At 47.4% G+C, this 14,676-nt stretch overlaps 1 protein-coding gene across 1 annotated transcript; it reads left to right on the top strand.

Moving 5' to 3' along the window:
* The first annotated feature begins 1,622 nt into the window (after window positions 1-1,622).
* nlgn4xb (neuroligin 4 X-linked b) lies at window positions 1,623-5,208 on the top strand. The gene is made up of 6 exons (XM_067254763.1): window positions 1,623-1,962; window positions 2,149-2,301; window positions 2,684-2,869; window positions 3,061-3,850; window positions 4,095-4,384; window positions 4,526-5,208. Exons 1-6 carry the CDS (start codon window positions 1,857-1,859, stop codon window positions 5,206-5,208), a joined length of 2,208 nt encoding a protein of 735 aa, XP_067110864.1. The 5' UTR covers window positions 1,623-1,856.
* Window positions 5,209-14,676: the final 9,468 nt, after the last annotated feature.

Genomic DNA, 14,676 nt, shown 5'->3' with positions numbered 1-14,676 from the left:
ACACTGTCCAATAGCATCTGGAGAGCAAGAGAGAGAGAGAGAGAGAGAGAGAGAGAGAGAGAGAGAGAGAGGGGGAGGAAAGAGAAAAAGAGATTGATTATTGTAACGTCCTGGGCCTTTTAATTCGTTACCGATTCTTACATCCAACCGTTTTTGCACTGATTGACGCTTTTATTCCGGAGAGTTCGCCGAAATATCCCGGGCACGTCGTTACTGCACGAGGCTCTGCGGTTAACGGGATGTAGTCTTGGGATTTCGCATTTCGTACACCGTGGTATTGTACATTTGTCATTTGAGATTTTACTGCAGAAACCAAAGCCGATACCGATGCCTTAGTCAGCGATGGTGATGTAGCTTAGGTTTTCTTCTTTAGCCAGGACGCTGCTCGTGGTATAAAGAGACATTAGGTTACTATACGTTTTATTCAGTGAAAATTATTCTTGTCCATTTTTGTTTCTTAAAAAAAATGTTTTAATATAAATGTTGATAATTTATTATAGCCAATGCATATCTGGAAAATATCCCGACAGTATTGCTTGATATTGTTTTGGTCAGAATTCCTTGACGACTCTGGACTAGAATAACAATTAGCACCTGTTCTGGAATTCCACTGTATCTGGACAGTGACGAATTGTTACATCGACTCTATTACACTGCTTTCAGACCTGTGTGATAATTTTTAATGGATAGGCTATGCGTTAGTTGGGGCCCCCAGGCGTATTTGACAGACAGTGTCATGGCATGGCCATATTGTATGGGGCAGCAGCTGTAGCAGAAAGAAGGCCTACCCGTGCTTGCAGGTCACACACAGCCTACCGCCTGTTCAGGAAGTAATTAAGCGTGCGTGCCGTCCTATGTCGTACCTCGTTGTCCCATGTACGGTTAAATGAAAGGCTGACATCTGCCGAGGTGACAAGCAACCATAAAAACATTGTTCGAGGATTAGCTGGAGACATGAAGCTTAAGTCAGTAATCAATGTTGTGCTGTCCTTTGAGACAGTGAGATATTGAATAGGCTGAACTATTGAGTTCATAGTAAAAAATAAATTGATAATGTTTGCCGAGTATAATATTGCACAAGTACCATGATGTACAATGTAACACATTAAATGATAGTATGCTTGTTTAAGACTGTCTTTATCCCTCCATTTCTTCTTCTCTCCCAGGATGAATATTGTGACTGTTGTGGAGGTGACCAGGAGAAGTGTGACAGCACACTGAGGCGAACCATCACAAACAGACACACACACACTTTGATAGGCACACACTCATGACTCACTTCTGACAAGCGACACACTCTGAAAAACACACTGACTCATACAATCTTACTAACACTCCTCTCGCACACGCACACACGCATAACAACAGGGTTCTGTGGTTCTAGGCTGTAGTATGGACAGAGCTGAGCAGATCTGAATGAGCGCTGGTCTCTCCTGGGTTCTAAAGGGTTAACCAGACCCCCATCCTGTGGTCAGCAGAGGACCATGTCGGTCTCCAGGCACACAAATCTCCTCCCACTCCGAGGGAAGCTTCCGCGTCCAGCCGTACCCTCCCCTGCCAGGCTGTGGCCTCTGCCCCTGTTTGTGTCTCTGCTACTGTGTCCAGGCGTCCTCGGCCAGAACGTACCAGTGATCACCACAGCCCAGGGTCAACTCCGGGGAGTCCTCAAACCGCTGGCGTCCGATATCCTTGGACCAGTAGTACAGTACCTGGGGATCCCCTACGCCCGCCCCCCTACAGGGGATCGGCGTTTCCAGTCCCCGGAGCCCCCTCTGCCTTGGACCGGGGTGCGCAACGCCTCCCAGTTCGCCTCTGTGTGCCCCCAGTCTCTGGATGAGCGCAGCCTGCTGAGTGACATGATGCCCGCCTGGTTCACCGCCAACCTGGACATCGCCACCACCTACCTCACCCACCAGAGCGAAGACTGCCTCTACCTCAACATTTACACACCCACAGAGGAAGGTACGCAGCACCTGTCCACATCACACCCACGCACAAGACAGGATGCATCCTTGTTTAGAAATAAGTTGAAGATCAGCTGGCATAGCTGTTGCAGTGTTCATGTTTCGAAGTGCAGACGCCCAGGGGATCAGACCGGTGTCAGGGGTCAGGGTTTAGGTTCAAACTCAGCATCCATTTGTCTTCCAGACATCCACGAGGAAGGGGGTCTGCGTCCAGTGATGGTGTACGTTCATGGAGGCTCCTACACAGAAGGAACCGGAAACATGATGGATGGTGGTGTCCTGGCCAGCTACGGAAACGTCATTGTTATCACCATTAACTATAGACTTGGAGTACTGGGTGAGATGTTGTTGTCACTGTCATCATCGTCATCATCATCATCATCCTCATCATCATCAACAACCACTAGATGCTTAGAGTACTGGGTGAGCCATCATCATCAACAATTACATGCTCAAAGTGTTGAGTGTACCTTAATTATTATCATAATCATCATTACTATCGAAGCTATTTTCCCGTAGGTATTGTAATTATGCATGTGTGTGTCCTGTTGTAATGTATTAGAAGGTAAATGGAGTGTGCTGTGTTGTTTTCATGGTCATCTGTAGGACTGGAATATGTTGCGCTTCCACTCCAGGCTTCCTTAGCGCTGTGACCATGGATACCATTTGTTATTTTAATACTGTTTGGTGTGTAGTGATGTATTGTGTATTTTTCCCAGGCTTCCTAAGTACGGGTGACCAGGCAGCCAAGGGGAACTATGGTCTGCTGGACCAGATCCAGGCCCTGCGCTGGGTCAAGGAGAACATCCTGGCCTTCAGTGGAGACCCAGACAGAGTCACTGTGTTTGGCTCTGGGGCTGGAGCCTCCTGTGTGAGCCTTCTCACCTTGTCACACTACTCAGAGGGTGAGAAAGCCCTCCCTCTAACTCCTAACTTTACTTCTGTCATTTTTAAAATAAAGGAACAAGGACAGACACCTTGTACTTTTCCACACCGCACATGGCAATGGCTTCTGGTGTGTTGCTGTGATGGGTGTGTGCGTGAGATCTTGTGTGTGCATGTGACTTATGTTGACTTATGTTGTGTGTTCTCCTAGACCTATTCCACAGGGCTATCATCCAGAGTGGCAGTGCCCTAGCCAGCTGGGCGGTCAATTACCAGCCAGGGAAGTATGCACGTGCCCTGGGGGAGAAGGTGGGCTGCCATCTGGATGACAGCATGCAGCTGGTGGCCTGCCTGCAAGAGAGGGGCTACCGTGAGCTGGTGGAGCAGAGCGTTACGCCAGCCAAGTACCACACCGCTTTTGGCCCCGTCATCGACGGCGACGTCATCCCCGACGACCCCCAGATCCTGATGGAGCAGGGCGAGTTCCTCAACTATGACGTCATGCTGGGCATCAACCAGGGAGAGGGGCTGAAGTTTGTGGAGGGCATCGTGGACAGCGAGGACGGCGTGTCCGCGGAGGACTTTGACCTGGCCGTGTCCGACTTCGTGGACAGTCTGTACGGTTACCCGGAGGGGCGCGACACGCTGAGGGAGAGCATCCGCTTCATGTACACCGACTGGGCCGACCGGGACAACGCGGAGACGCGCAGGAAGACCCTGGTGGCGCTGTTCACCGACCACCAGTGGGTGGCGCCGGCGGTGGCCACAGCAGACCTGCACGCCCAGTACGGCTCGCCCACTTACTTCTACTCTTTCTACCACCACTGTCAGAGTGAGACCACGCCCCCCTGGGCTGACTCCGCGCACGGCGATGAGGTGGCCTACGTGTTTGGTGTCCCCATGGTGGAACCGACCGACCTGTTCAACTGCAACTTCTCCAAGAACGACGTGATGCTCAGCGCTGTGGTCATGACCTACTGGACCAATTTTGCAAAGACGGGGTAAGCACCGATACCCTTTAAAGTTTATTAACTTCAAAACCATTACTTCCATAACTGGGCCTTTTACTCAACCAAGACTTTGGTTTCTGCGTCCTCTCCTGTGACTATACAGGAGTTATAATGCTCACCATCATCAATATCCCCCTTACTCCTGTCTGTGCTTCTCATGTTGTGGATGTATTCAGCTTATCTGATTGTTGTTGATGTTGTTGGGCCGGTGGATGTGGCTGTTGTTGTGTTCCAGGGACCCCAACCAACCAGTACCTCAGGACACCAAATTTATCCACACCAAACCCAACCGCTTTGAGGAGGTGGCCTGGGCCAAGTACACCCCCAAGGAGCAGCTGTATCTGCACATCGGCCTCAAACCCCGGGTCAGGGACCACTATCGCGCCACCAAGATCTCCTTCTGGCTGCAGTTGGTGCCTCACCTCCACAACATCAACGAGCTGCTGCAGTCCGTCTCCTCCTTCACTCACAGCCCCAACCCCCAGGAGGACACTCCCTACTCCTACACCAGGCGGCTGTCCAAAGGTACCAGCTTCCTACTTAATTGCCTTTTATTTCCCATCTTCTTTTGAGACGTGTTTTTCTTCCCATGATACTTGTTTTGGGGTAGCTCTGTATAAACCCGTGCCGGACAGGTTTTGTAAAGTTGGATGTTTGCCTCCACAGGTTGGCCCCCCAGCACACGGCAGGCATCCCCCCCCAGCACCCCCCAGGCACCAGCGCCAGCCCTCCATGCTGGGGAGCAGGCCTCCAAGAGCCCGGTGGAGGACTACTCCACAGAGCTGAGCGTCACCATTGCAGTGGGAGCCTCCCTGCTGTTCCTCAACATCCTGGCCTTCGCCGCACTGCTCTACAAGAAGGACAAGCGCCGCCTGGAGCACCGCAGGCCACGCCTCCCACCCCGGAACGACGTCATCACCGCCACCGATGTGGCTGCCAGCCAGCTGCAGGCCGAGGGTCTTCTGTCTCTGCAGGTCAAACAGTTGGAGTGTGAGGCAGGCGTCCACACACTGGACGAACGCAACGCTCACAACAACACGCACCACACGCTGGACACCCTCGATGCTCTGGATGGTATGGACACCCAGGACATCTACAGCACGCTGGACACAGTGCGCCTCACCTGCCCGCCAGACTACGCCCTGACCCTGCGACGCTCACCTGACGACGTGCCCCTCATGACCCACATCACCCCCGGCTCTCATCCTGGGACCCCCATGACCCCCATGACCCCTGGTTCAGTGGTAGGCCTCAGGCTGGGTCCTCCCCAGGGCTACAGCCCCTACAGCAATGCTCACCTGCCCCACACACACATCGCCGCACACACACACTCCACTACCCGTGTATAACCGCAGAACTACGGCGGGGAGCAGAACAGAACAAATGTACCTCTAATACCCACCTGGATTCTTAAGGCCCAGTCTGACCCGGACCACACGGTGTTGCATGTATAGAACACTGAGGAGGACAGGGAGCCCTGGGAAGTGAAGTTCTATGCATCATATGACTAACCATTCCAACAGTTCACCCAATATGGCTGCTGATCCATGTACCACAGGCAACACTGCTTCTGACTAGAACGTCTGGTCGACCTTTTCTATAGCCACAAGGATGACTGGACTGTTTCTCCGGCTGTGAACACAGCCCCGGAAAACACAGCTAGTGTCTAAAATATTCTGGCACCATCCGGAGCGACTGCATGCTCTGGGACTTCCAGTACTCAAGTGGGACCATCAGAGTGAACTTGAGTGACCTGAACTTTAAAAACCTGCGAAATGTGAATGTAGCATTTAATTTAAGAATTTACCTTCAGAGGATCAAGTGCTTGAAAAAAGAGAGACAGAGAGACAAAAGGAAGATCAACGAATTGGATTGACAATGACTGAGTGAAAGATAGAAAGACGAAAAAGTTAAATTATGAGGGCTCCTTGATGGTTCATTATTATCACTTTTACCAGCCAGCTATACTTTCAAATATGTAAATAAATGGTAGCAACATAGATACAAAAGATTTACATCATTCACAGCTCCTGCATCAGCATTAGTTACTTAACTACATTATGCTTTCATTTGAGGTATTGTATTTGTATAGATATAAAATAGAACTCATAACAGGTTACATTAGGGTAGCGTTCAGCTCAGCTAAACGTTTATCGACGTTATGCAACAGAATGAAACCTCATGGTTAATTGAATACTTTTTAAGGTGGTGGGCGGGCTGTGCCATTTACCAGATGCTTTTTATCTAAAGCAACTTATGTTAGAGTGAGTGCCAACGTGGGTCCTAGGGGGATTTAAACCCACAACCTCGACGTCATGGCACCATGCTCAATAAACCAAACCACATGAGACCTAATCGCACATGTCAGACTGTCAGAGCTGGTTTCTCTCTGCGCTGTAAAGAGAGGGAGATGTGAGAACTGTCGTAGCCCACCAGCCCCCCCCCCCCATTACAACTGCCGTCTTTCAACTGCTGTAGATTCTGAGCAGCACTGTTGCACATCACCTCAGTCTGTGCGGCTTTCAGTCACCCTGAACCCACCCACATGTTTGACTACTCAAGAAACACACCCTCCTCTGCTACTGAACCTTTTGTTTGTGCTTGAGGTGATCTGCCATCTAATCATTCGTTTCGCTACATAACTGCCGAAAAGGCACGGATGTGAAGGAGGGGTGATTAGAGATGGAGGAGAGGTGATGGAGAGTGTGTTTCCAGAGTACTGAAACAAGGCCCTGAGGTTATATTCCTGGCATCGTGTCTTGTTGTAACTTGGCAATAAGAGTTCTTCTTTCCTCCTGTCAGTTAAAACTGGAGTGTAGATAATATATTAGACTCATTAGTAGAAACATATCTAACATGTGTTGTTCATCCTATGTAATCTCATGTGTTCATGTTTTACAGTCGGAGAACTGGAACTGTGGATTGTAGCAGTGAATCTTTTAAATGATGCAGAGTGATGATCCATGTCCGTACTGTATACTTTTTTCCATTTATTTCCGACTCAGCTGATGGCTGGATTGTGTTAGAGCATATTAAACATTTCTGCTGCATTTTTAAGAATAAAATATCAGTATTTTACAGTTTAAACAAGTTCTCGTTTATCTAACTACGCTGTTGTCAAGCTGGAAGGTGTCAAATGACGGTGTCTGAATAGGGAGACCCAAGAAAATAAGATCCTGTATGTCTCTTCTTTGTCTCTATACTTCAAAATTACAGATTGAACATACTTGTATTGGTCAAAGAAAATATGGCAGTTGGAACTCATTACACTCTTTGCATGACAGCACAAAGGTGTCAGGGACAAAGGGAAGAGAAGGAAGCATTCCGAGCACACGTCAACAGTACCCTTGTGTCACGAACCAGCCCCTGCTGGTACTGGGTGTGAAACCCTGTGTGACGGATGTGTAAATGGAGCAGCTTGTTCAAACAGAGCGCACCAGGACTTAGTGTTGATTGGCTGATCAGGTCACTGTTAATCTCTCCTATATGGCTGAGTGAATCATGTTGTCAGCGGTGGTCATTTCTCATCCTGCAGCTCCCTCTCATCTCTCTCTCTCTCTCTTTCTCTGCCAGGCTCTTTGTAGCAGAGTAATGGCCGCCTCGTTATCTGATGCCCTTCAGCTGCTCTTGGAGGGATCTCAGCAGCTGAGTTGGAGGTCAAGCAGCAGCAAGCAGCTCTCTGTTGAGAGAAAAACAACATCAAACTGAATCAAAGATAACAAGCTAGTTAGTCTCTCTTCTCTTTTCTCTTCTATCCAACCCCCCCCCCCCCCCCTCTCCTTTCCGCTCCTCTCTTGACTCTACTCTACTCTGCTCAGGTCTGCTCTGCTCTACTCTTCTCCCCTAGTCCTAGCTTGGTTTATCTCCCTTGTTATTCTGGCATAGCTGCATTTCTGTGTGATTTTTGTGACCCAGTATGTTTTTTTTTAACATTCTGTTGTTAGGGAGTTTCTGAGTCAAAATGGCCTTCAGGGGGCAGTATGGTACCCTGGATAGGAGAGGAGATGTAGCTGTTAAAAGGTTATTTCTATGTTTCTGTTAAAAAGGTTTTTTGTTATCAGGTGATAATCAGTAAGTTCTGACAGTATCTTATCTCACTGCACATGAGAGGAGACTGCAGGGGCCGTGCAGCAGGGCAAAGGAGAGTGTGTACTGTTCTCAGGCTGCAGGGACAGATGTGCCACTTCTGGCTGGACCGTGTGTGTACTCTTCACACGAGCCATATCTGTCTGAAGTTCAGTGTGTGTGTGTGTGTGTGTGTGTGTGTGTCTGTCTGTTATGGTTGGCGTCTACTTTGGTTCAGGCAGGAAGGAAGTTTGGCTTTCCAGAGTTTGCTCTCCTCACAGCAAACATGCTCTGTCTGAATATAAACACACACTCATGAATGTGCTCACACACACTGGTTAATAGTGTTACTGTGACAATTGTCTTAGATTGTGGTAAAAAAAACCCTATCTACACAAAGGTAATTAGCATGTAAGCAGTGACAGATAACTAAAGGCAGTACAGTACAGTGTCATTGAAATGACGGCGTTTGACAGAGACAGAGAATAACGTGCTGTCCTGTATGTGTCCACACATTACGATACACGACTGTAAGGTACCAGGTGTGTGTGTGTGGTGTGTGTGTGTTACATAAGGTTGCCCAGGTGGGTAAGCAGGTTGTGTGATGATGTAACAGGAAGGCTCCAGATTGGCAGCTGGGGGGAGATGAGGATGTCCAGGGACATCGTCACTCTGGCTTTACTGATGTCAGAGGTCACCTCTGTTAGATTCCTCTTGCTGGGGTCAAACCCATAATCTTCAGCTCTTAGAAGTTCCAAAGTGTCTAAGGAGAGATGGGGAAAGAAGGAGAGAGTCCCTCTAACATGCCTCAGAACAAAGGAGTGTTTTGCTCTGTCAATCAGTCAATGAACACGCACACAAGCAGTACGCAAACACACACCCATTCTTACACACACGCAGGGCTGCACATACACACACACACACCTAGGATGAGAGAAGAGAACTCTGTACTGAAGGAGAGACCAACCCAGGCAGCTATGCGGGATGGATGAACACCAGATGGAATATCCATGGGTCTGACTAGACTGTGTCTCGCTGACTATCTGAAAGATCCTCTGTCCATCTGAAAGATACCAGAGGGAGAGGTGCTTAGTCGGCTGGCGATGTCAGACTGTTACAGGGAGCCAAAGAAAAACAATTCGGCAAAAATTAGTCAACAAATACAGCTCCGTGAAGACAGGGAACACATATGTGCAGACTTGGAACCACTTACAGGACACTCTGCCTTAAGTCATATAAGATTAGTCCCAAAAAATAGTGCACAAATGTTTCACCCTCGCAGAGTTTTCTTTGTTTGATTTCAGAGCAGATACAGAAAATGTCTCACAGGGTAGGCTGGCTTTTAGCTTAGGTAGCTCTTGACACATTCACTACTGCTGCCTTCTACAACCCCATAAATCCTCAGCCAGTATTTTAGGGGGACAGTGTGTGTGTCTGTTACTGTGTTCATCTGCCAGTATGTGTGTGAGTCCGTTAGAAAACTGTCTGTAACACAGTATGTGAGTGTTATGTAATGCAATTTAACATATTCATCTAGCAGACTCATTCATCCAAAGCGACATGCAGGGGAAATGAACCTGTAACCTCAAAAGCTGCAGTCAAATGCTTTAACACTGAGCTATATGCATCCCACACGAGTGATGTAGAGTAGGTAGCACTAATAGTCTATTGAGCTTCGTCATTTGTCCTGCACATTTCTTATTCCAATTTGGCAACGAAATGAAGTAGAAACTCTAAATGGTATTTTCTAATACTTGGCAGGGAGCAAACCATTTGTATTTGATGCAGTTTCTGGACCTCCTCCTTGATTGATTAGCCGTCCCAAGGTCAAGGAGGGTCAAGGTTTAAAGGAGAGATATGACACCAGTGAAGAGTAGTGAGGTCGGAAACCCAGCTGAGCAAGAATCGTGTTACACTCACACACACACACACACTTCTTCTCAACGTCTCTCCATCTTTGTGTGTGTGTGTTGGGGTGGGGGGGGGGGGGGGAAGCTGGATTTCAGAGTGGCTACAATTTCTCAGAAGCAGTAATTAAAAGTTAATTCAATTACTGTAAATCTACTGTAATTGAAGAAAGTAAATATTTGGAAGTGGAGGCCAGACTTAGGCATGAGGGTACCTGAGATTGTGCTTGGAGAGCTCTCCACAATCTCCTCTGCCCATAGTGTCAGGACTGGGACTGTAAGCCTCGCCAGAACAAAGCAGGCATCGAGGGAGCATTAGAGGGAGGTTTCTACTTGCCCAAGCAGGCTAAAGGTGGCTACCACTGGCCAAAAATTTGGAATCCATTAACTTACGTTTATTAGCAGGATTTGGACCTCCGCTGTTTTGAAAGTGCTTCCTTGTGTGAATGATTAGTTCTTGGTGGTCGACAGGTCAGTCCAGGGAACCGTGATCTTTTCATCATGTCAACTGTTGGTGTGTGCATACATGTATGTGTGTTCTTGTGTCTGTAATACGTCAGCCCAAGGGGATGCTAGGAGTACCTGGGGATTAGGTTTAATAAAAGTTAAGCAGGGCTTCTGCACCATATTAATACCAGCAGGCTCACTCTCCAACACTCCAACACTAGCCTCATTCATGCAGCACTGCCACTGGCCAGAGAGCTGTTCTTTCCTCACCTTTCTCTCCCCTCCTCTCTCCCTATTTCTCTCTTTCCCCTTGTTTCACTCTCTGTGCCTTGACTTTTCCTCTATTTCTGTTTCAGAGTGTACGATTCAGAATGACTTTCAAGGCTCATTAGGGTTGCTGTGTGACAGAGCAGTTCTGCGACAGAGCAGACTCTTTATCAATACTTCTTGAAATCCTACTCTCAGCATTCTCCTCCCTTCTTCCATTTGGAAGTGTGAAAAAAGAAACATCTAACCTTTTTTTCTCTAAAGTGTACGAGTGAGGAAAAAGGAGGGAGGACATGAGGAAGTGAGGGTAAACTCTGCAAAGGGGTTTGTGGATAATCCAGGGGTATTTCCGGTCTTTGGTAGTAGTTTACCCCGCATGGATAGCAAAGCAGTCATGTATGTGTTTGATTTTTTTTATGACAGTTTCTGGGTTTACTCTGCCTTTCATTTAGCGCTTAGCTGTTTTTCTCCCATTGTAAAAACTCCAAACGTAACTGGATACACATGTCAATACTACACTAGTCTCTATCAAAGGAAAAGAGGAAAGGGAGGGAAAGAAACAGAGGGAGAAAAGAGAGAAAGAGAGCAAGACCCTCCCACAATCTTTCCTCATACTGTCCTCTCTGGCGGTCTGTTTTTTCTCACCTTTCTCTTCCTGACTAAGAAGAGAAGTGAGAGATGGAGAGATGAGGAGGAGGAGCGCTCTTTAAACAAGGATCAAACATATCAGAGAGATGTATCAGTCCAGGCTTTCGGAATCAAAGGCAAACAACAAACAGTCAGCAGATCACGCAGTAACAACATCCAGGACACAGTCGGATGATTATTATTGTTGTTGCTACTTCCTCTCCATGGTGTGTGGTTGTGTATGAAATAACATGTATGTGTTCATTGAGAATAAGGTCCATAGCACTATGATGCTAAATCATCATGACCAGCTGGGTAAAGATTACAGAACATACACATGTTTGCCCAAAGGATTGTAATGCACACACGCACGCAGCACACACACACACACACACACAGCTCTCGCTTTGTCTCTCTCGCTCTGCTTCAGTGGTATGCATGCTAAAGTAATTAGAACGTTCCCTTGTTTGGAGATGGTGCATCCGTTAATTTAGCAGCAGGAGTGTTCTTCTCTCCCCCAGTCACTCCTCGTTAGGCCCGCATGCTCTGTTTTGCTAATAAGTTGTTAGTATGTTGACATGCAGGTCCCTGTGTTGAAGGTATGTTTATGTGTTGTTAGTATGTTTATGGGCTTCCTGTAGCTTCTGCTGCTTCTGGTCTGCTCTCTGAAGCTGTGACCTTCAGGTCTCACCTAGGAGGGCCTGTGCTCAACACACTCATGTTCATTTACTAGACGTTCAGAATTCAAGACAGAGGATTTGACCAAGTAGGTTTACACATACAAGGAATTTGCTATGATAGGTTGGTGCTTAACAATACATATAAGAAGAAGAAAGATAGAACAAGTACTGCAGCAAAAGGCATAAATAGAAAATAGAAAAATGTACAATAAGGTAACAAAATGAACTCATTGTCAATCATAATGAGCTTTACTTTATGATCATTGGTCTCCATTCTCTAGCCCATGTCACCAATTATCCCTCATCCCCTGTGACAATGCACTTCAAAAGGGACTAGATGTTTGATGCGGGGTTCCAGGTTGTTCTCATATCTCAGGAGCTGACAGCTTCGATTTGTCTCGAGCAGAACTATATATGTTGAAGTGTCAGCACTGTTATCATAGTTAGAGACAGAGGCACTTCCTATTCAGCTTCGAGCTCCCTTTCTTTTATGGCGGTCAATAGTTCCAGCTGGAGGATTCCCATAGCTGACTGGAGAGAAGGATCTGAAATGTCACATCTGGAGACAGGCTGGATGAGCCTCACTCGCTCCCTCCGTAATGACTACTATTATAACAGTAGCCTTCTTGTGCATTAACTGCTTCTAGCATTATTGAGGAGTGGGCTGGACTGGACTGGACTGGACTGGAGCAGGGTGGAGTAGAGTGGAATGGAAAGGACATGAGAGGAGAGGAGAGAGTAACATGTCCCTTTGTGCTTGAACTGTCATTGGTACCAGCAGACCCACTTTACGACCATGAATAATGCACTTCTGAGTGAGCAGGATGCATCTGACTATAATTTAACAGATGGACCCAGTCTCAGCATTCTAATCTGTCATCTGTTACACTGTGCACTTGTTCAGTTTTCCTTGTTTACTAAAAGGAGAAAATGTCTCAATTTGCCTCTGCTTACCATTTTTTATTTAACATTTCTGAAAAGATGTGGCAAAACGAGAAAACACTACAAGGAGCCTAACAGAGAACTAGGACATAGGAGCTGTATCGTAACCTTGTCAATTCTGTCACAATAATTACAGTGCATTTTGTTTTTGACCCTCTGTTCTAACAGTTGCACTGTCTGTTTGCTGGTTTTAGCTTTAAGTGTATTCTTACACAACCACAGGATTTTTTTATTGCCAGGACTTGGAATCTCTTTCATCATCCCAAAAAGGAAATTCTCTCTCCTGCAATAAGTCTAATTGGATCAAGACTTTAGCACAGCCAGTCCTCAACAATGTGTGCTTGGTCTCTTACCAGAACTATGAGTGTAGATTAAAATGTGGCTATGACCAGCTAAAAATAAAAGATTTGATTTGTTTCTGCTACTTAGTTGGGTAGTTTACTCACACCTCCAAGTTAATTGCTTAAGTGATTGGAAGCCAAACAATATAACTGAGATTAATTGACAGTAATCTGTTTTAATGACAGAAGCTTTGACTCAGAGTTACGTTTAACTTCTACAAGCACAGACTGACCATGGAGGTCAGTAATGTTTAAGAGAACTTTCCAGCGTTAGCCTTTGTTCTGAACTCCTCCACAGGGTTCTCTGTGTGTGAAGGACAAACAAAGGGACTCCGAGACTGATTAAAACATCTCTCAGCCTGACAAAAGGAAGGCATACCCCCAGGGCAGACCTCTGGCTCTGACCCCCACTGACCATGACCCCCCCACCCACCCACCCCACGAGTCCAGAGCCCCATGCCTCCCCCTCACGGCCCGGGGCAGATGCTCTTCCAGTCCCACAAGGGTCCTGAGGCATAGATCAAGTCAATATAGACTCCACCAACACTCTACCCTGGTCATCAGAGCCCCCACAATCCCCCCCAACCTACAGCCTGGTGGGCCAGGCTCCAGGGTAAACACTCTCACAACTCTCTCCCTTCTAAAACCCCATTAGACTAACAGAGAGTCAATAAACGACTGTGCAAATGATGCCTATCCGACTGTTGATGTGGACTGCATGGATCGACTGTGAGTGTTGGCCGTGAGGACTCAGGACCACACCTTTTGAGTGGCAGTGATCTAACAGGGCAGTGCCTCTGGCCTAGCCCAATATGAGCTAGTCGCTGGTCCCTGGGTAGGTCTGGCCTGGGCCACTGGCCCGCTGTCAAACATCCAGTGCTGCATGTTACCAGCCAGTCAGCATTGACTGGACAGCAGACACAGACAGGACATTCCAACATTATGATGGTGATCTCATAGAGTAATAGAGATGGCGTGGGTTTGGACCTAATGCTTTCTGCAGGCTCAGTGAGTAGAACTTACAGGAACAGTTACTGCTGATGTCTCCAACAGAGAGCAGGAGAGAAAGTAGAGAAAAGACAGGGAGCGAGGACAGAAGAGAAGATGATCTAAGGGGAATGAGAAAGGGCAAGAAAGAGAAATAACGAGGGAGAGAACGAGAGAGAGAGGGGGAAAGAGACAAAGAGAAAATGGTCTCACAAACCAACTGACCAATGGACAGATAGACAAACAGAGAAACTGAGAGACAGCCCGAGAAGGACAAGAGAGAGTGAGACTCCCCTACACAGCCAGGTCCTGGAGGAGGGCAGTCTGGTTGGCAGAACAACAGCTGAAGAGAGTCCAGACTATTTCTGTTGTCAGCCTTCCTCTTTTGGCATGTTCCCTTTCTAGGTGTAATTATGTAGAGGTCAAGGACCTCCCTGAGCACGGCTGAAACGCTCTCTCATCCAACCCTAATCATTTCCCAGAGAAAAGACAAACAATTGAATGTCATTGGCTAGACCAACGAAGCTTCGTTCTGAACGGAGAGAGGGAAGAGA

This window comes from Osmerus mordax, chromosome 2 (assembly GCF_038355195.1).
Source record: "Osmerus mordax isolate fOsmMor3 chromosome 2, fOsmMor3.pri, whole genome shotgun sequence".
In the NCBI taxonomy this organism is placed as follows: Eukaryota; Metazoa; Chordata; class Actinopteri; order Osmeriformes; family Osmeridae; genus Osmerus; species Osmerus mordax.
Note: the sequence above shows the minus strand (reverse complement) of the source record. Positions and strands in the feature narration are given on the sequence as shown.

Coding starts and splice junctions, on each gene's coding strand:
- nlgn4xb (XM_067254763.1), top strand. CDS start 1,857: ATGATGCCCGCCTGGTTCACCGCCAACCTGGACATCGCCACCACCTAC. Junction 2,302..2,683: donor CTATAGACTTGGAGTACTGG/GTGAGATGTTGT, acceptor TATTTTTCCCAG/GCTTCCTAAGTACGGGTGAC. Junction 3,851..4,094: donor ACCAATTTTGCAAAGACGGG/GTAAGCACCGAT, acceptor GTTGTGTTCCAG/GGACCCCAACCAACCAGTAC.